Raw genomic sequence first — 15,061 nt, 5'->3', positions numbered from 1 at the left:
CCATGGGAATGGCCTGAAGCTGAGTCAGGGAGGTTTAGGTGGGGTATTAGAAAAGGGTTCTTTATCAGAGAGCGGTTGGGCACTGGGCAGGCTCCTCAGGGAAGTGGTCACAGCACTAAGCCTGACAGAGTTTGGACATCACTTTTGGGTGCAGATGTGATTCTTGGGGATGGTGCTGTGCAGGGCAGGAAGTTGGACTCGATGATCCTTGTGGGTCCCTTCCAACTCTGGATATTCTATGATTCTATGAGATGTGCATATAACATTAAAGTCTATTCTCTATTATTCTCTTTTTATAAAATGAGTTTTAATTTTTTTTTAAGTATTTAGGAAGAAAGTGAATAGTTTAATAAGATGTCAAGTATAAAATTGAAAATATTCTCCCTTCTATTGGAAACACGTAGGAAAATAAGAATACAATTGTTAGAACATAATTGTAACTTCTAATTAGAAGCTCAATAGCTCTTTTAATTAGTTTTTTTTTTGTAATTAGATATTCTGAAAACTTTCTGGTCATCTTTGCATTTAAAAATTATTTTAAATAATTACTTTTATGATAATTGTAACTGCACGCAGTGAAAAACCACCTCTTATGGACTGAATTTTTGAGAAATCCTATTAATGGAAAGGTTTTATTCAAAGACATTGGATTTCTTTGAATTGCTGAATTGAGTTGCTGAAGTTGAATTTTGGTACAGATTGTGTCTCTGTGTAGGCACGTCCTGGCCTCTAATTCGTAATATTCAGCTCAGCCTATTATTTAGGGTTTGTGCCTCAGCTGCTGATTCTCAAGGCTGTCACATGTACTTTTATACATCAAGAAGCACAATTCTGTCTGCAGAGACTAATTTTCCTTAAGATGTGGAGTTAATGCATTTACTGTGTGTTCCATGCGAAATATCAATATGCTAAAAATAAATAATATTTTCAGTGCAGAGAGACATAAGACTGTATTACATTCTTAGAGTGTTTTAGAGCTAGATTTTAATGAATAGTTATTAAGCCTATTTCAGTTATATAGCTCTGGTTTGACAGTAAGATGGAGCAAGGATTCAGCAAATTAATTTTGCTCTAACATGCACTCACACATTTTTATGATCAGATTTTTTCAAGACTAGATTCAGAGCTGGAAAACTATTTAGCTCCACAATCATAAAAATATTTGTGGCTTTGCTACCTGTTGAGTACTTATATTAGCACTGGCAATAAGGCAGTGAAGTTTTTATGAAAATTGAAATAGTCGATAAGGAATAATCAGTGAGTCACCAATATTTTTCATGAAACCTCTCTCTCTGTCTTAAACTGTTTGTCTTAATCCATTTGGCTGTTTCCAAAATAACTTCAAAGGATATAAGTTTGAAAATATTCGTAATTCATTGTTTACATGTTGAGTGCAGTGTCATGTTGTAGCTGCTATTTTGTACAATTCTTAGAAGAATGTAGCAACTGATATCTTTTACAAAAGCTAGGACTGTAGAGAGATGAAGTTATTTTTGTGGATGTGCTCCAATAGTGAAACCAAATAAGCTCTGTTGAATCCAGTTGAGGAGTGCTTTTTCTGAGGGAGTGGAACTCCTCATATGGATTCCTTGACAGAAAATGATGTCCATCAGGATGCTGAGGGTTGGGTTTGTGTATGTTGCATACTCTACAATTAACATCTTAGGAAAATATAAGTTCTCCATCAAATGTTTTATGTAAATATTCTGTTAGGAATAGGACTGGGATGTCACCTTTGTATATTGCAGTGTTCCTCTATGTTTTCAAGTAATTTGCTGATTCTTTCTGAATGAATTCAAATAGGTTAACCATCCTGGGGCAAAGATGTGCATGTAAAAATAACAGATGAAAAGAGTTCATTCACAGGGCATGGCTTTTTCAAAATGTAGTCAGCTCTTAGTTGAATTTGTATAATGCAAGAGGAGAGAAGAGCTATGTCAGCTTCCAAAGTTCATCTTCCAGTTGTCTGGAAGTTAGGGAATTAGCTTAGCTTAATTAATTTAACATTGACACTTTATGATCTCAGTGTAATCAGTAGATTTTTGTTTAGACCTCATTTGGTTGGCAACACTCTTAAGTATTAGGAAAATGTCAGGACTTTATTGGAGTACCCCTTCTCCTCTTTCCACAAAATAAAATATTTTGAGACAATTGGCTCTATTTTTTCCCAAAAGAGTTTTCTTTCTATTTACACCAACCAAGTACTAAACTGATAGGAAGATCAGTGTTAAAATTATAAGTTAAAGGTCTGGAGAGGTGGATTTTGACTCACAGCAATGTCCCAGGGCAAGTCATTCACTTTCTCTGACTCTCATTATCTACCTAGACAATGGGATTTTGGATCCTTATTATGCTGTGTAGCATTTCTGAGGAGAAGCACTTACGTAAGTACTTGTGGCATTATATAATGTCTGAGCTGTGCTATTGCCAAATACTTCAGAGGGAGAACTTGGCTCTGCTGAACTCTGTTAGCATAGAGCAAAAAGATGTTCTGCTATAAATATTGCCACCATTTAAGCTCAAGCCAGAGTTGCTGTTTCCTTTCTTGAGGCAGTACAGCCTGACAAAGAACAGATGTGATATTTCCAGCATGTTTCCCCAGGTTGTACATATTAGTATCTATCTCAGAACTGAGCTTTGCCCATGCCTCTTGTTAACTCATGTCCTGATTGCTTTCAATGTTGCCAATTTTCAATAACTTAGAAGTTCAATTAGTTGCAATTTCTTTCAAATTCATGGAGTCTCTAAATAGCTTTTAAACATAATTCAAGAAAAATTCCTTAGACATGAAGCTGAAATACAAAATGTGTAAATGAAGAAAAACCTGAAAATTATTATCCATCAGGTTGGTGTTATTCTGGCTGAGAAATCAGGAAAGAGGAAAATCCCCCAGCTTTGAATCTATAGTGCACAGATATCAGTAAAATATAACAGTTGTATATACCCTGTGGTTTATATGTAGTTACTGAGTTACTGTCTCAGTGACTGCAATGCTGACCTGCAACTGCATTATGCAGATCTGTGAACAAGCCTTGACATTTATTTGATTGAAATAACTTTTTTTTTGGCTACTGAAAACTAACAAGAAACTATGGGAACTGATGGCAGAGCTCCCTTTCAAAAATAATAGCATCCAAATTAGATTGAATTATTTTATAAGTGGAGTTGATATATGCCATTACTCCTGGAAAGGAGGACACGTTCCTAAACATTGCAGAGGCACCACTTCTGTATCCTTTTGCATCAAATAAATTGTTTATTTTCAGCTCCTAGTTTTATTTCTCTTGTCATCATATGCTTGGAACAGCTTCCAAGTATCTGTATTGCTTCTTGCTGCAGTAGTATCAGGAATCAGCATTGTGTGAGGGTTTGGTTTTTGAAACATAAAAAATTATTCTTCCCTTTCACATTTTTTCTGAAAGTATGAAGCTCAGTATTGGACTTTACTCTTTTCTGTGTAAATTCACACTTCCATCATTTCTCTTTCTGGAAAAAATATAGAAGAGGGTTTTGTGAAGAATAATTTTAATCTGCATAAGCAAACCTGAAATTAGTGGAACCAAGGTAGTGTTTAGCTGCTCTGTTACACTGATCATAATGCAGTTCCCATGGAGTTTTTATACAATGATTTGAAATGTTATTGTGGAGGCTGGTGGACTTTCCAATAATTAAGGTTGTCAAGCTGCTCTGCCTTATGGAGTCCTGCTTCTAAGTGCTTATAATCAAGTACATGTGATGTAAAAAGTCACTTACTAGAATTAGTAGCATCTCTTACTGTTTTCTTTCCTTTTTTTCAATAAACAGTCTGAGATGATTTTTTTATTTCATCCAGAAGAGATCAGATGTTATTGAGCTCAAAGAGAGGAAAGAAAACAAAGCCATATGATTAAGAAAGTTGTAATTTTCTTGTGTACTACTTGGTAACTTATACGAAAACCCAAAAAACCAAAACGAACAAACAAACTAACCGCCCCACACGCCCCCACCCAAAACCAAAAAACCCAAGAAAATTAATAAAAAGACAACACAACAAGTACTCTCCCTGGTTCAACTTAGTAAAGACATGTTCTCCTGAAACTGGAGCTTGATCATGACCAGGGAAGAATGTTTAAATTTTCTTTGAGTAGGTAGAAGTCTGATGACTTTGTCTGTTTTACATAAGCTAGCACCTCCTGTGTGTTAATGAACTGTTTAAACTCCCTCTACAGTGAATAATTACATACATGCCAACCCTGGTGGGAGCAGATATTCCTTGAAATGGATTGCTCAAGGCAGGAATGAAGCCAGGCACTGTATTGACAGCTGAGAACTCAGTGTTGTGTGTGCTGCTGGTGATCTCCTGTCATTTAAGATATGTGGAGGAAGAAGCTGTGACAAAGTAGAAGGAACAAAAGGCAGGTGATGTATCAGTGACAGGAGTGGGACTGCATTGGGAAGGAGGGAAACTGAGTGGGACTTGATGAGTGGCTGAAAAGATTGTCAACTGAAGGTAGGCAGGTAGATAGGGACTATCCAAATTGTCTGGGACAAGAGGCTGGTGACAAGGGAAGAGTAGGCACCTGCTGGTTGAAGTTGTGCTCAAAATTAAGGATAGAAAAACTGTGGTTTTGGCAGAGGGAATTGAGAGAAGAACCAGTGGAATGTAAATGGAAATGAAGGATGACAAGAAACATCTGCAGAGGAATGAGCTTTCTGGGGGGAACCAAACTGCTGGACAAAGATCCAGAGAGAAGCCAAGAAATGAAAAGAGTATTGCAGGTTAGGAGAGAGATTGAGATTCTTGTGAGATTCTGGAAAGAAGTCTAATGTTGGCTGATGTGGTGAGGAAGAGCTTGAGCAAGAAAAAAAAAGCTAAAAGACCCTGCTTAGACTTTGTAAGTCTAAGGAGAACTTCTTGAAGTAGGAGGAGGCCCTAATTCTGGGTGATAATGTGGCCTGTAATCAGGTCAGGAAGCTGGTTTGGCTAAATGGGAGACATAGAATTGTAGATTCTATGTTTGGGTTGGAAGGAGCCTGGAAGATCATCTTGTTCCAGCCTCCCTCCTGTGGGCAGGTTCACCTTCCACTAGAGCAGGTTGCTCACGGCCCCATTCAACCTGGCCTTGAACATTCCCAGGGATGGGGCACCCCAGCCTCTATGGACAACCTGTGCCTGTGCTTCACCATCCTCACAGAAAATTTCTAGTGAGACTGGGGTAAAGATTTGGAAAGGAAAAGAGAGTGATAGAGGCCTGGACCAATTATGCTAGATGATAGCTACCACCAGCAACTATCCAGGAAACCCATTGTATTAAGGCACAGCACTTACATAGGGTATGCAGACAATTCCTGTCATTATTTTTATAGTAGTATAAGAACAAAATGTCTGAAAAAGGGTTTTCAAGTTACCCATGTGAACCCCAGGTAGACAAGTGTGATAGTGGAATTTATTTTTGACCTTTTTTTTCAGTTTAGGAAAACTACATATAAATGATAACATAAAAATAATTTTCTTCAATTTAAAAAAGTCACAGGCATTCAAAAATGCAGAAGTTTTGGTACTGGTATATTTTTAGGACATATCCTAAGTATGCAGTCACGCTGGCTTTTTATGGAATGCTATTTTAGTGATGATAAAAGTTCAATGGATGTGTCAGGATTGTGTAGCAGGAGAGCTGTGGTATGAAGCAACTTTGAAAATGAAATTTCAAGCTGGGAATTGCATTTGGAGTATTGGTACAATTATTCTCCTGAAGAATTAGATTCTGTACCAGGCTCTGCTGTGGAATTTGCTGAGTAGATGATCTTGTATACTAGGCTTACTTTCAAGTGGTCACTACTCATCCCTTACTGGGAATATTCCATACTGGAGTTGTGTCTCTTGCATCTCCTCTTTCTATTAGAGGTTTAAACCTCAGAGTTGCTCAGTATTGATACGTGCAGCTGAGGTGAGTGTTAGATGTGGCTTGACCAATAAACTACATACAATGCAGTCACCTCAACCTGGCATCCTATATTAATGAAAATTTCTTAGTTTAATCTCTGTACTTCCCTTCCCCAATGGAAAATGGGCTACAATACTACTTTTTTTGGGGTTTTGAGAAAATGAAATCATTAATATTTGTTGTGTTTTGTGAAATGCTGTGATTGGTGCAAGAGAGAAGCCTATGTGGAAATTAATAATTCTCTTTTCAAAGCTTTTTAGAATTGACTATATTGAATAAAGCATGAGGCTGCAAATTGAAGATTGAGGGGAAAACAAAGCACTGAGCAGCTGTTGACAAAGTGAGCTCCATTATCCTGTATATACAATGAGGCAACACATGTGCAAAAAATATCATATATCATGCCATTGGAGACTGTAAAGGGGTCTGTTGACTAGAAGCCATTCTTTTTCCATAGGGTACTTTGACATTTCCTAACGTTTAATGTTTGCTTCTGTAAAATTAATGCTTTGTTAATGAAAGCTCTTGTGACTAATCATGCAAAATGATTGTTGTTTGGAAGCACAGTAGCTGATGTGCTTCAGGCTTTTCATGATCCAGTGCAGAAGGAAAGCTATTATGAAGAGGGGGAATGCAAACTACCTCCTTCCACCCTCCATGGATACCTTATGCTTTTCCTGCCATGCATCTGCACTTACCAATGCTCAGCTGTGAGGTAGCAGAGTAGATGGTTTTCATTATAATGGTAAATTTCCAAGTATCTGTGGGTTTTAGCTTCTAATCTCCCTTTACTGATGGTAAATTTATGATGGGTGAAGGAGTTGGAATAGTTTAGGGCATTGCTGTAATTTTCTCTTTGTCAATGAAAAAAATTCCCTCTACTTTTGGGTTTGCAGGCCAGGTGTTTAAGCACTGTGGAGAAAAGTAAAGAAACCAGGATTGTTTTAGTACTTTAAACCCTTTGGAAATTTCTTGGACTTTGCTACTTTGAATCAAAATTTAGATACTAATTTTTTGTTCAGCATTGTAAGTTTACCCATTTTTATTCAAACTTTTTCAAAGCGTTCATAGATGTGTCAATGAATATAAATATATTGCCAATATAAAACATAAGCACAAACCCCTAATTCTAAAAAAATTTCACAGAGATGCACTTATTACTTTTAGTTCTGTCCAATATCTTTCTTTCTTGTGAATAAATACTTCTATTTGTTTTGACTATTTCTATATAATTCTCTGTTACAGAATAATTTTTAAATTACCCAGGTAATAAATTTTAATAGAAATGACATGTCATAAGTAGGAAGTTAAAAGGTGTTTTTGTTTCTAGAGACTATATTTAGTTAAACCTCTGAATTTTTACTGAAGTTTGCTAATTCATCAGGGTTTTGATGCAAATTTTTTTCCCTTCCTAATTAAAAAAAGAAAAAAATTAAAAAATGTAGAGGAGTATAGTTTGTTTTGTTTTGTTACTTTTTTGTTTTTCTTTAGTTACAGATATGAGTACATTCTTGTGCACCTGTTGTGGGAATGGTGTCTGTCCAAGACTTGGAACATCTCAGAGGTTCTTGGGTCAATTGAGGATAGGTGCCTAAATAGTTTGAAATTGCTTTTCTGTTAGGATCAGTGTAGTAATTTTAAGTCAGGAATCAAGGGCTGTCAATGTCTGTGTAGAGGAAAGGAAATAGCTTCCCCCTATCTCTGCACCAGCTGGTACTAAGAAATCTGAAGGAGTGTGGTTGATACTGTGGTTGTGCAGTACTTAAGCATTCTGAGAAATGCAATGCTTTATACATAGTTTTCAAAATCTACCAGTAAATAGTGTTTTGGGGGTTTTTAGCTATTCTTGCTATTTCAAATGGCCTGAGATTGAAGGCAGAGTTATTAAACTGCAGATAATTATTGCTAGATGAACTGTCAATATTGGCACACCTTAGCCAAGAGGAAGCTTGAAGCAAAAGTTTTCCATTCTTTGTATTTTTTTCTTTTCACATGTGCATGTTTTGCAGAAGAGAAACTTTCATACAGACTTTGAAATTTAAAAGCTCTAGTTATTCAGAGCTCTTGTAAATGCAGCTATGCTGCAGCAATCATTGCTAGAGGGTTCTTGTGGAAATTACCATCTCATTCCCAAGCTCTTCAGTGAGCTTAAAAACACTGCGTTCTTTTTGAAGACCTAGGGACAGAGTTATGATTATGTTACTTTGCTGCAGATCAGTATAGAGTTTACAATATGTCATTAAAATCAGTTGGGAAACATGCAGTATTCTGAGAGATGAGTCTTGGAATTTATCCTTGAATTAAACTGCCTGTGGCCTGTAGTGTTAACCCATATTCATAAAATACCATGATTTAAATCTGAAAAGTGATGAAAACCCTATTGCGGGTTAAATGCTGGTTTAGGAGATCAGTCTATCAGCAGGGAAGACATATCTACCTCTTTGCTTGAATTTGGACCAGTGCAGAAAATATATTATTTGGTTGAGACAACCTGCCTGTAGTGGGGAAGACCCATATGAAGATTAGACTGGACAGCAGGATTCCTAAACCCAACATATTTCTGCTTTTCAAATGTTGCTACATACCCAAAGACATGCTATGCATGTGGTCCTCATCAATTATGTCAACTTTCTACTTCTGCCAGATGCACCGATATACTAGTTACAAAATATCTGTGTAGCACGTGTGGAGGCTGTTCAGCACTAGTCTGAGCGTTATGTCCACATCCTGGACATCGTGTTACTTGTTTCATTTTGATAGCTTTATTGTGCTGAAAGTATGAAACCAAGCAGGTAAACTCCACTAAGTTAATGACAGAGAGCAGATTGCTTTAAAACAACATTGAGATAGTTAGAGTATAGCAGTAAAAGCTTAGGCAATGCCAGGATAAATACTGGCCTCTCTAATCTTTCAGGATTTTTTTCAATGGATTTGACGTAACTGAATTTTTGGACATTCCTTAACAATATATTTTCTCTACATGGTGAAAGCTTCCTTTTGATGTTTTCAATGAATGGTTCCAGGGAGTGAACACCATAGTTTGTGGAATTGTAAATGGTAGGAACCCTGCTGTCAATTGTAAATTTACAAGGATGCTGCAAGGAATCTAGGGAAGTGAGGATAAGAAGGGAATTGAAGAATATACTCTGCTTTGGAAGTCATATGTTGTATCATTTGAACTATATTTTTTTAAAGTTATAATTCACTGGTGACTCACCTTTTGAGACATCTGGATTAGAGTTGGAACTGGAATCCAATAAATGGATAAAAAGTACTAATACTCTGAAGAGAGATGTCAGCAATGTATTTTTTGTTCGGTGCCCTCTCTATAAAAATTTACCACTCATTCAATTGATACTACTGTGTGTGAAAATAAGTTAATTCGCATGTACAGAGGACACAGTTAGAAGAAGAAGTGCTCTGTGGATGGTCTAGAAGACAGAGGAGTTCTCCTCTTTTGTCTATCCTGAATGAAGTTAAATTAACATTCCCGCTTTCGTGGAATTGCTTGTTGCCGCTAACTGGATCTATGTGGTGATCTTAGAAGAATCCTAACCAAATGAAGACGCACAGAGCAAAAATAGAACAGGAGCTGTGCTGCAGATCCTAATCTCCCATCACGGCCTGCCATTCACTAAGTTACATAACTGCAGTAAGTGAAGAATAAAAGGCAAATAACATGTTTGTTCATTAATTTTCTCCATGATGTGCTGAGTGGCACTGGTGCAGTGTAAGCATGGCTTTTGTGAGGAGTCTTACTTTGTAGGTCATTAGCTGTTATGGGACCCTTCTAAATGAGCTGATGTGCTATTTCCTGTACTTCTGTTTACAGCCAGAAGGTGTGCAGTCAGGAAGACAGAACTTTGCACATGTCATGAGAATCTACCCTCTTCTGACTTCCACTGACATTTTTGTCTTTTGTGTCATTAGTTTACCCAGAATTTGTTAATGTTGGTCCCAGCATTTGGAAACAGAGACTAATATTACTCTATAAACAGAGTTACTTTCCAGTAGTATAAAATAAAATTCTGATAAAAGCATCTAAATGTTACTGCACTTGAAAAATTAGTACCTGGTAAGAGAAACAATATGCTTCAAACCAGCTGCTTATTCACAGAATGCTTGGTTCCATAATCTTCTATAAGGTTATGTTGTTTGGCACTGACAATAGAAGTGGCTGATGGTGTGGGAGGGACAAACATGGGTGCAGACAAGATGATTTCAGATAAGAATTTTTGAGACCATGTCACTGAACTAAGAGGAATTCACACACAGAGAATTTCTGAGAAAAGACAGCACCTGTTGCTCTTATGGCAAAGATCTGCCATGTTGGCAGAATGTAGGGAGTAACACAGCCAAAGAGCATCCTCTGAATGCATAGGTAGGAGGTGAGCCTTACAAGCCTTACTTGTTTCAGTTTTGCTCGCATCTTGAGAACTTTGTTCAAGAATATATTTTGTGAACTGTCTTAAGTGACTTACAAAATCAGTCGTTTGTTTATGTAATTTCTTTGACCTAATGGGAGTTTTAAGAAGCCAGTGGCCTGCAAGAAAAATTCATGTGGTGAGTTACACTGGAAATGCAGATTAGGGTGATATCCCAATATTCAAACCTCATGGAAATTCCCATTGTATGTAGAAGGAAAAACACTAGAGTAAAAACTCCACAGCATTTAACAATTAGTTCTTCAGAGTGTTCACTAAGTCTACAATGCCCAGCAGCTGACTGTTCTGTACTTTTCCTGTAGTTTTTTGAGACAAATATGCTTTACTATTCTAGCTTTACTTCTAATGTCCCTTGAGGAGTACCCAGGTCGAACTTTGTATTTACTTGTACAGTCAATGAGAACAATTAATGTTTGAAAGAAACAAGAGAATGTTTGCTATTATTTTTGTATACTGTAATGAGATTTTCAACTAACCTCAAATAAAAGCCTCCCTCTTTCCTGGTTCTAGCATCTCTCTTATGGCAATGGTAGCTTACATGTTGATGCAGCCTTCCAGCAGACACTCTGGAGTGTAGCACCAATCAGTTCAGGAAGTGAAGTTGCCCAAGGTAAGATTGACTCAACTTTATTATTGAAAGACTGATAGTAAATTAAATACTTTAAAAATCAAATTATTATGCCAAGTGTGGGAGTGGTTTTGTCCTATGTAAACATTGAATACAATAACTAACTAACTAAATAAATATTCCCTGAATATTTCTCTGAAAACAGAGGGAAGGTTATACTAAAAGTAACACTGATGGTTTTCTGTGTATTTTTGCTGAATTCCAAACAGCTCATTCAAATCTCATTTTGCTAAAGATATGATAACATTCGTAATATGTTTTTTGAAATGGCTTTTGGTCCTGGTTTAATATATTATCTCAAATTATTCTGATGTATGCAGTCATGGCTACATGTTTCTGAGACTGAGTAAAAAATGGGAAAGAGGCTTGGAAGCAGGATGTGAAATCCTGATACTGAATATGGGAAATAGTTTATGGGTAACAAATGGTTGGAAGAAAAACAAGAGGAGGGTAAAGACAGAAAGAGAACAGCTTTCCAGAACTATTTATTTTATTTAGGAACTAGGAAGGAGTTTTAATGTAATTTCTAACATTGAAAGGACAAGGATCCCTGAATTTATGCCATACTGGTTCCACAGAGAAGAACAACGTTTTTCTGAAATGTCTGTCACAATGTAAAGCTTAATGATTTCTGCTTTCCTGCAGACCAACTGTTTTGAGTGGGTGTTGTAAAAGAATCTAAAGAAGGTTCAAGCTGCAGGTCATTTTGTTTTGTGTGATTTTTGTATATTTTTTTTAAAGAGGCAATACTCTGAAATTTCACATCAATTCTTTTTATCTGGCATATTTTAAAACTCAGTCATGGAATGTTCTTGCAACTTTGCTAATTAAGGTATTAGGGAGACCATTGCTATCATCTCTTTTTTATATAGCCATTTGGTTTTTGCATATGAGAATTACTCTGCACATACAGATTTTCTGACATGGTTTATAGCACAAACCATTATTAAAAAATAATAGTGCATTGCTTGGCAGTATCCTAAACTTTATGGAGAAAACCATTCTGTTAATGAGAAGAGAAGACCTTTTCCTTTTGCTCCTTCCTGATAATTCCATTCTCCTTGTCCTCCCACTTCTGGCAGCACTGGTGTGTCATTCTTGCTAATAATCCCAGCAAGGTTCATGTGCTGAGACCCAGATTTCTGCTCTGCCACATCTCTGCCTGGTGAACCTCACTACTGAGACCTGCCTGTCTCTTAGAGGAGCAGAAATCCACAATGGCACAGTGGCATATTGTGTACTCATACTCCCAGAAAATAATGTGAAAATGATGTAATACGATTTTTGTAGCTGTGTATTTATCTGTGTATGTGCCTGCTCTTTGTTGCTATTTTTTCCATTTTCACTTTGCTTAGATACAGACATTATCTTTAAGCTAAGCATGTTTTCTAGAGAAGTTCAGCTGGCCATTGTCAGAAAGGATGAGAGCTAAGGCCTTATTCTTGAAAAAGTGGCAACTGTTTCTGTAATCCAGATAGTCTTGTGGTGAAGGGAGAGTGAATCTCACACTAAGGTCTTATCTCTATGTCCTCTGTAAAACAGCATCAAAGCCAGAGAAAATTACCTTAAAAAGAAAGAAAAGGGAAATAAACCTATTTTTGTTAGTATCTGTAAAATGCTTTGTCATATTCATAACTAAAATATGAGTGTATAGGAATAACTGTTCTGCAATATCCTCTCTTAATCAAAAATTCTCATTAAAATAGATTAATAAATTAAACTATTCGGTTAAATGAAATTATTTTGAAGTGAAAATAATGGATAATTAGTCTGTAAGATGAACTAGGATATTTGAGGTAGTTCAAAGGAAATAATTTGTTTTTACATGCATTTCTGTAAAATTGGCTTATGCAGAAGTCAATTTATTTTTTCAATCAAAACAGAGCTTTAGAGTTAAATCAAGTCATTCTGCTAATTCTGTATGATGAAGTAGATGGGGGTCACTTTAAAGACAAAACCTAAATTATAGAATTATATTGACACAGATCCATGTAAAAAGCAATGTATGTAACAACAGTTCCCTGAGAATACCCTTCTGTGTCAAAATCATTAATTTAAAAAATCAATGCTAAAATTTGCCACATAAATTCCAATTTTATACTGATCTCAAAGGTTTAAAAATTATATCCTCAAATATTACCTGATATACTCAGGTAAAAGATGTAATGTAGTTTCAAAATAAATTCTTGAGAGGTGTTCAGTGTGACTGAAGGGTCTTCAACACCATTTCCCTGTAAAGACCTGTCTTACTTCACAGCATTACTTATTAGTGTAGACATTGCTTCAAAATATGATTCCAGGTATAACTTTATAAAAATCTTGTTGCTGTAACACTAAGAATTTAGGTTATGGCATCCCCCTGAAATGTAGAATTTGATATTGTTTTTAGCAAGAAGAGAAGGAAACAAAGACGTTTTTACATTTAGCTTGTCAGACTAAAAATACCATGGAATTCTGCTTAAAACCTACTAAGTTTTAGGATTTTTCAGTTGCTGATTATAATACAATAATTATAGGTTAATATAAAATTATATTTCTTTTTATGTCCCATCTCTAATGCAAAAAGACTGATGCAAAAAAGATCTATTTTGTCAACATCTTTGCTGATTCAAATTAAGGCCTTGACTTAGCAGCCAGAAGCTGAAAACAAATATTGTGATGATGCTGTGTGTATGGGCTGTGCCTTACTTTGTGAGCACACACACCTGTAGACTGTAAAGCAAAGTGCTTGACTGTGAACCTGCACATGCAGTGGAACTATTTGCAATACAGGAGTTTACCTTTGGCGTCCAAATAAATCATGAATATTGGTTTTGAACTTTCTTTAAAGTAGAGTTTGGAGTGGATCTTTCCAGAAATTTTTCTCACAGAGAACTTCCAATGCTCCAAAAAAGTGCTTTAAAAATAATAAACTAACTAAATAAGTCTTTGTTTTTGTATTTTAACTAGAATTCTTACCTTAAATAAAATGAAAAGTGAGTAGGTAAGATGCAAGAGTTTCCCACTTTTTCTGTTGCAATCTGGGAGAGGAGTACTTGGTTCCTTGTTTTGGTTGGCACAGTCTTTTTCTGAGTTGTGGTAACTTTGTAGGATCCCCTGCTTGTGGCTGCTCTTTATCCTGATGCATCCTTCCAAAGCTACTGACTTGGAGCTTTTCTCACTTGGCAATGTTCAACTGGCTCCACAGACTATGAGATGTCTTCCCCTTTTGACTCTTTTTTTTTTTAAAGTAATATAAAATTTCAAACAGAAAAAACTGAAATCAACCTGATAATACTTATTACAGATTGAACTATAGTTGTACATGTTGCTGTGTTTAGAGAAATGAACTCGATTTTCTCCCTTTATTCAAGGATACCTGATAGGAGGGGATGTTTTGAGGTTATTGCACGGTCACATGGATGAATGTTTGACAGTGCCTTCGGGTGAACATGGAGAAGAACAAAGAAGGTAGGTTTCCAGCTTATAACAGAATCATAGTAATGAATCTTGCTGAATTAAGTGTCAGTCATAGTACAGATGCTTGAGAGATGTTGTGATGATATTTATTACTCATAAGAACAAGAATTGTTGAGATAAACTTTGTATATGAGCCTTTTGTAGTTTTTTTTTCTGTATTGTTCAAGTCTGACTTCACGTACCAGTTGTAAAAGGAATAGTGATTTTTTGATAATTTATTGTCCTTTTTCTTGATTTAGAAGAACTGTGAATAAAATATGTCGGGTTTTTCATTACTGTTTTTTTCTGTAATTACAAAAAATTCCCCAGGACAGGGTATGTAAGAATACTGCCCAATCTTTCAAAGCAACTCATCTGGGATTAATATCAGCTCTACCTGTCATGGCAGTCTGGAACTTACTTTATGGTTATTTTCTTGACTCAAGGAATCCTGGAGTGGAAGTAGTGATGACAACCTGGTCTGTGTCTATCTATGTTAACTAAAAAATCTAAATAGTGAGAAGACTGACACAGTGAGTGGCATGTCTCAGTGGAGTGATTGCACTAGTCCTCTTTATTTGCTCTAATAACATATGCCCTAAGCTTCTTTCCAATAGGGCAGTGTT

The 15,061-nt window shown here is 36.2% G+C and overlaps 1 protein-coding gene across 10 annotated transcripts in view; it reads left to right on the top strand.

Annotated features, from left to right (window-relative positions):
• Positions 1 to 15,061, top strand: part of RYR2 (ryanodine receptor 2) — a 381,629-nt gene that overhangs the window by 156,361 nt on the left and 210,207 nt on the right. For all 10 annotated transcript variants that reach the window (XM_063151586.1, XM_063151578.1, XM_063151584.1 and 7 more), the window contains 2 exons: positions 10,880 to 10,979; positions 14,351 to 14,447. In XM_063151586.1, coding sequence (XP_063007656.1) covers positions 10,880 to 10,979; positions 14,351 to 14,447 — 197 coding nt within the window. The remainder of the gene's footprint in view (positions 1 to 10,879; positions 10,980 to 14,350; positions 14,448 to 15,061) is intronic.

This window comes from Melospiza melodia, chromosome 3 (assembly GCF_035770615.1).
Source record: "Melospiza melodia melodia isolate bMelMel2 chromosome 3, bMelMel2.pri, whole genome shotgun sequence".
NCBI lineage: Eukaryota > Metazoa > Chordata > Aves > Passeriformes > Passerellidae > Melospiza > Melospiza melodia.
Note: the sequence above shows the minus strand (reverse complement) of the source record. Positions and strands in the feature narration are given on the sequence as shown.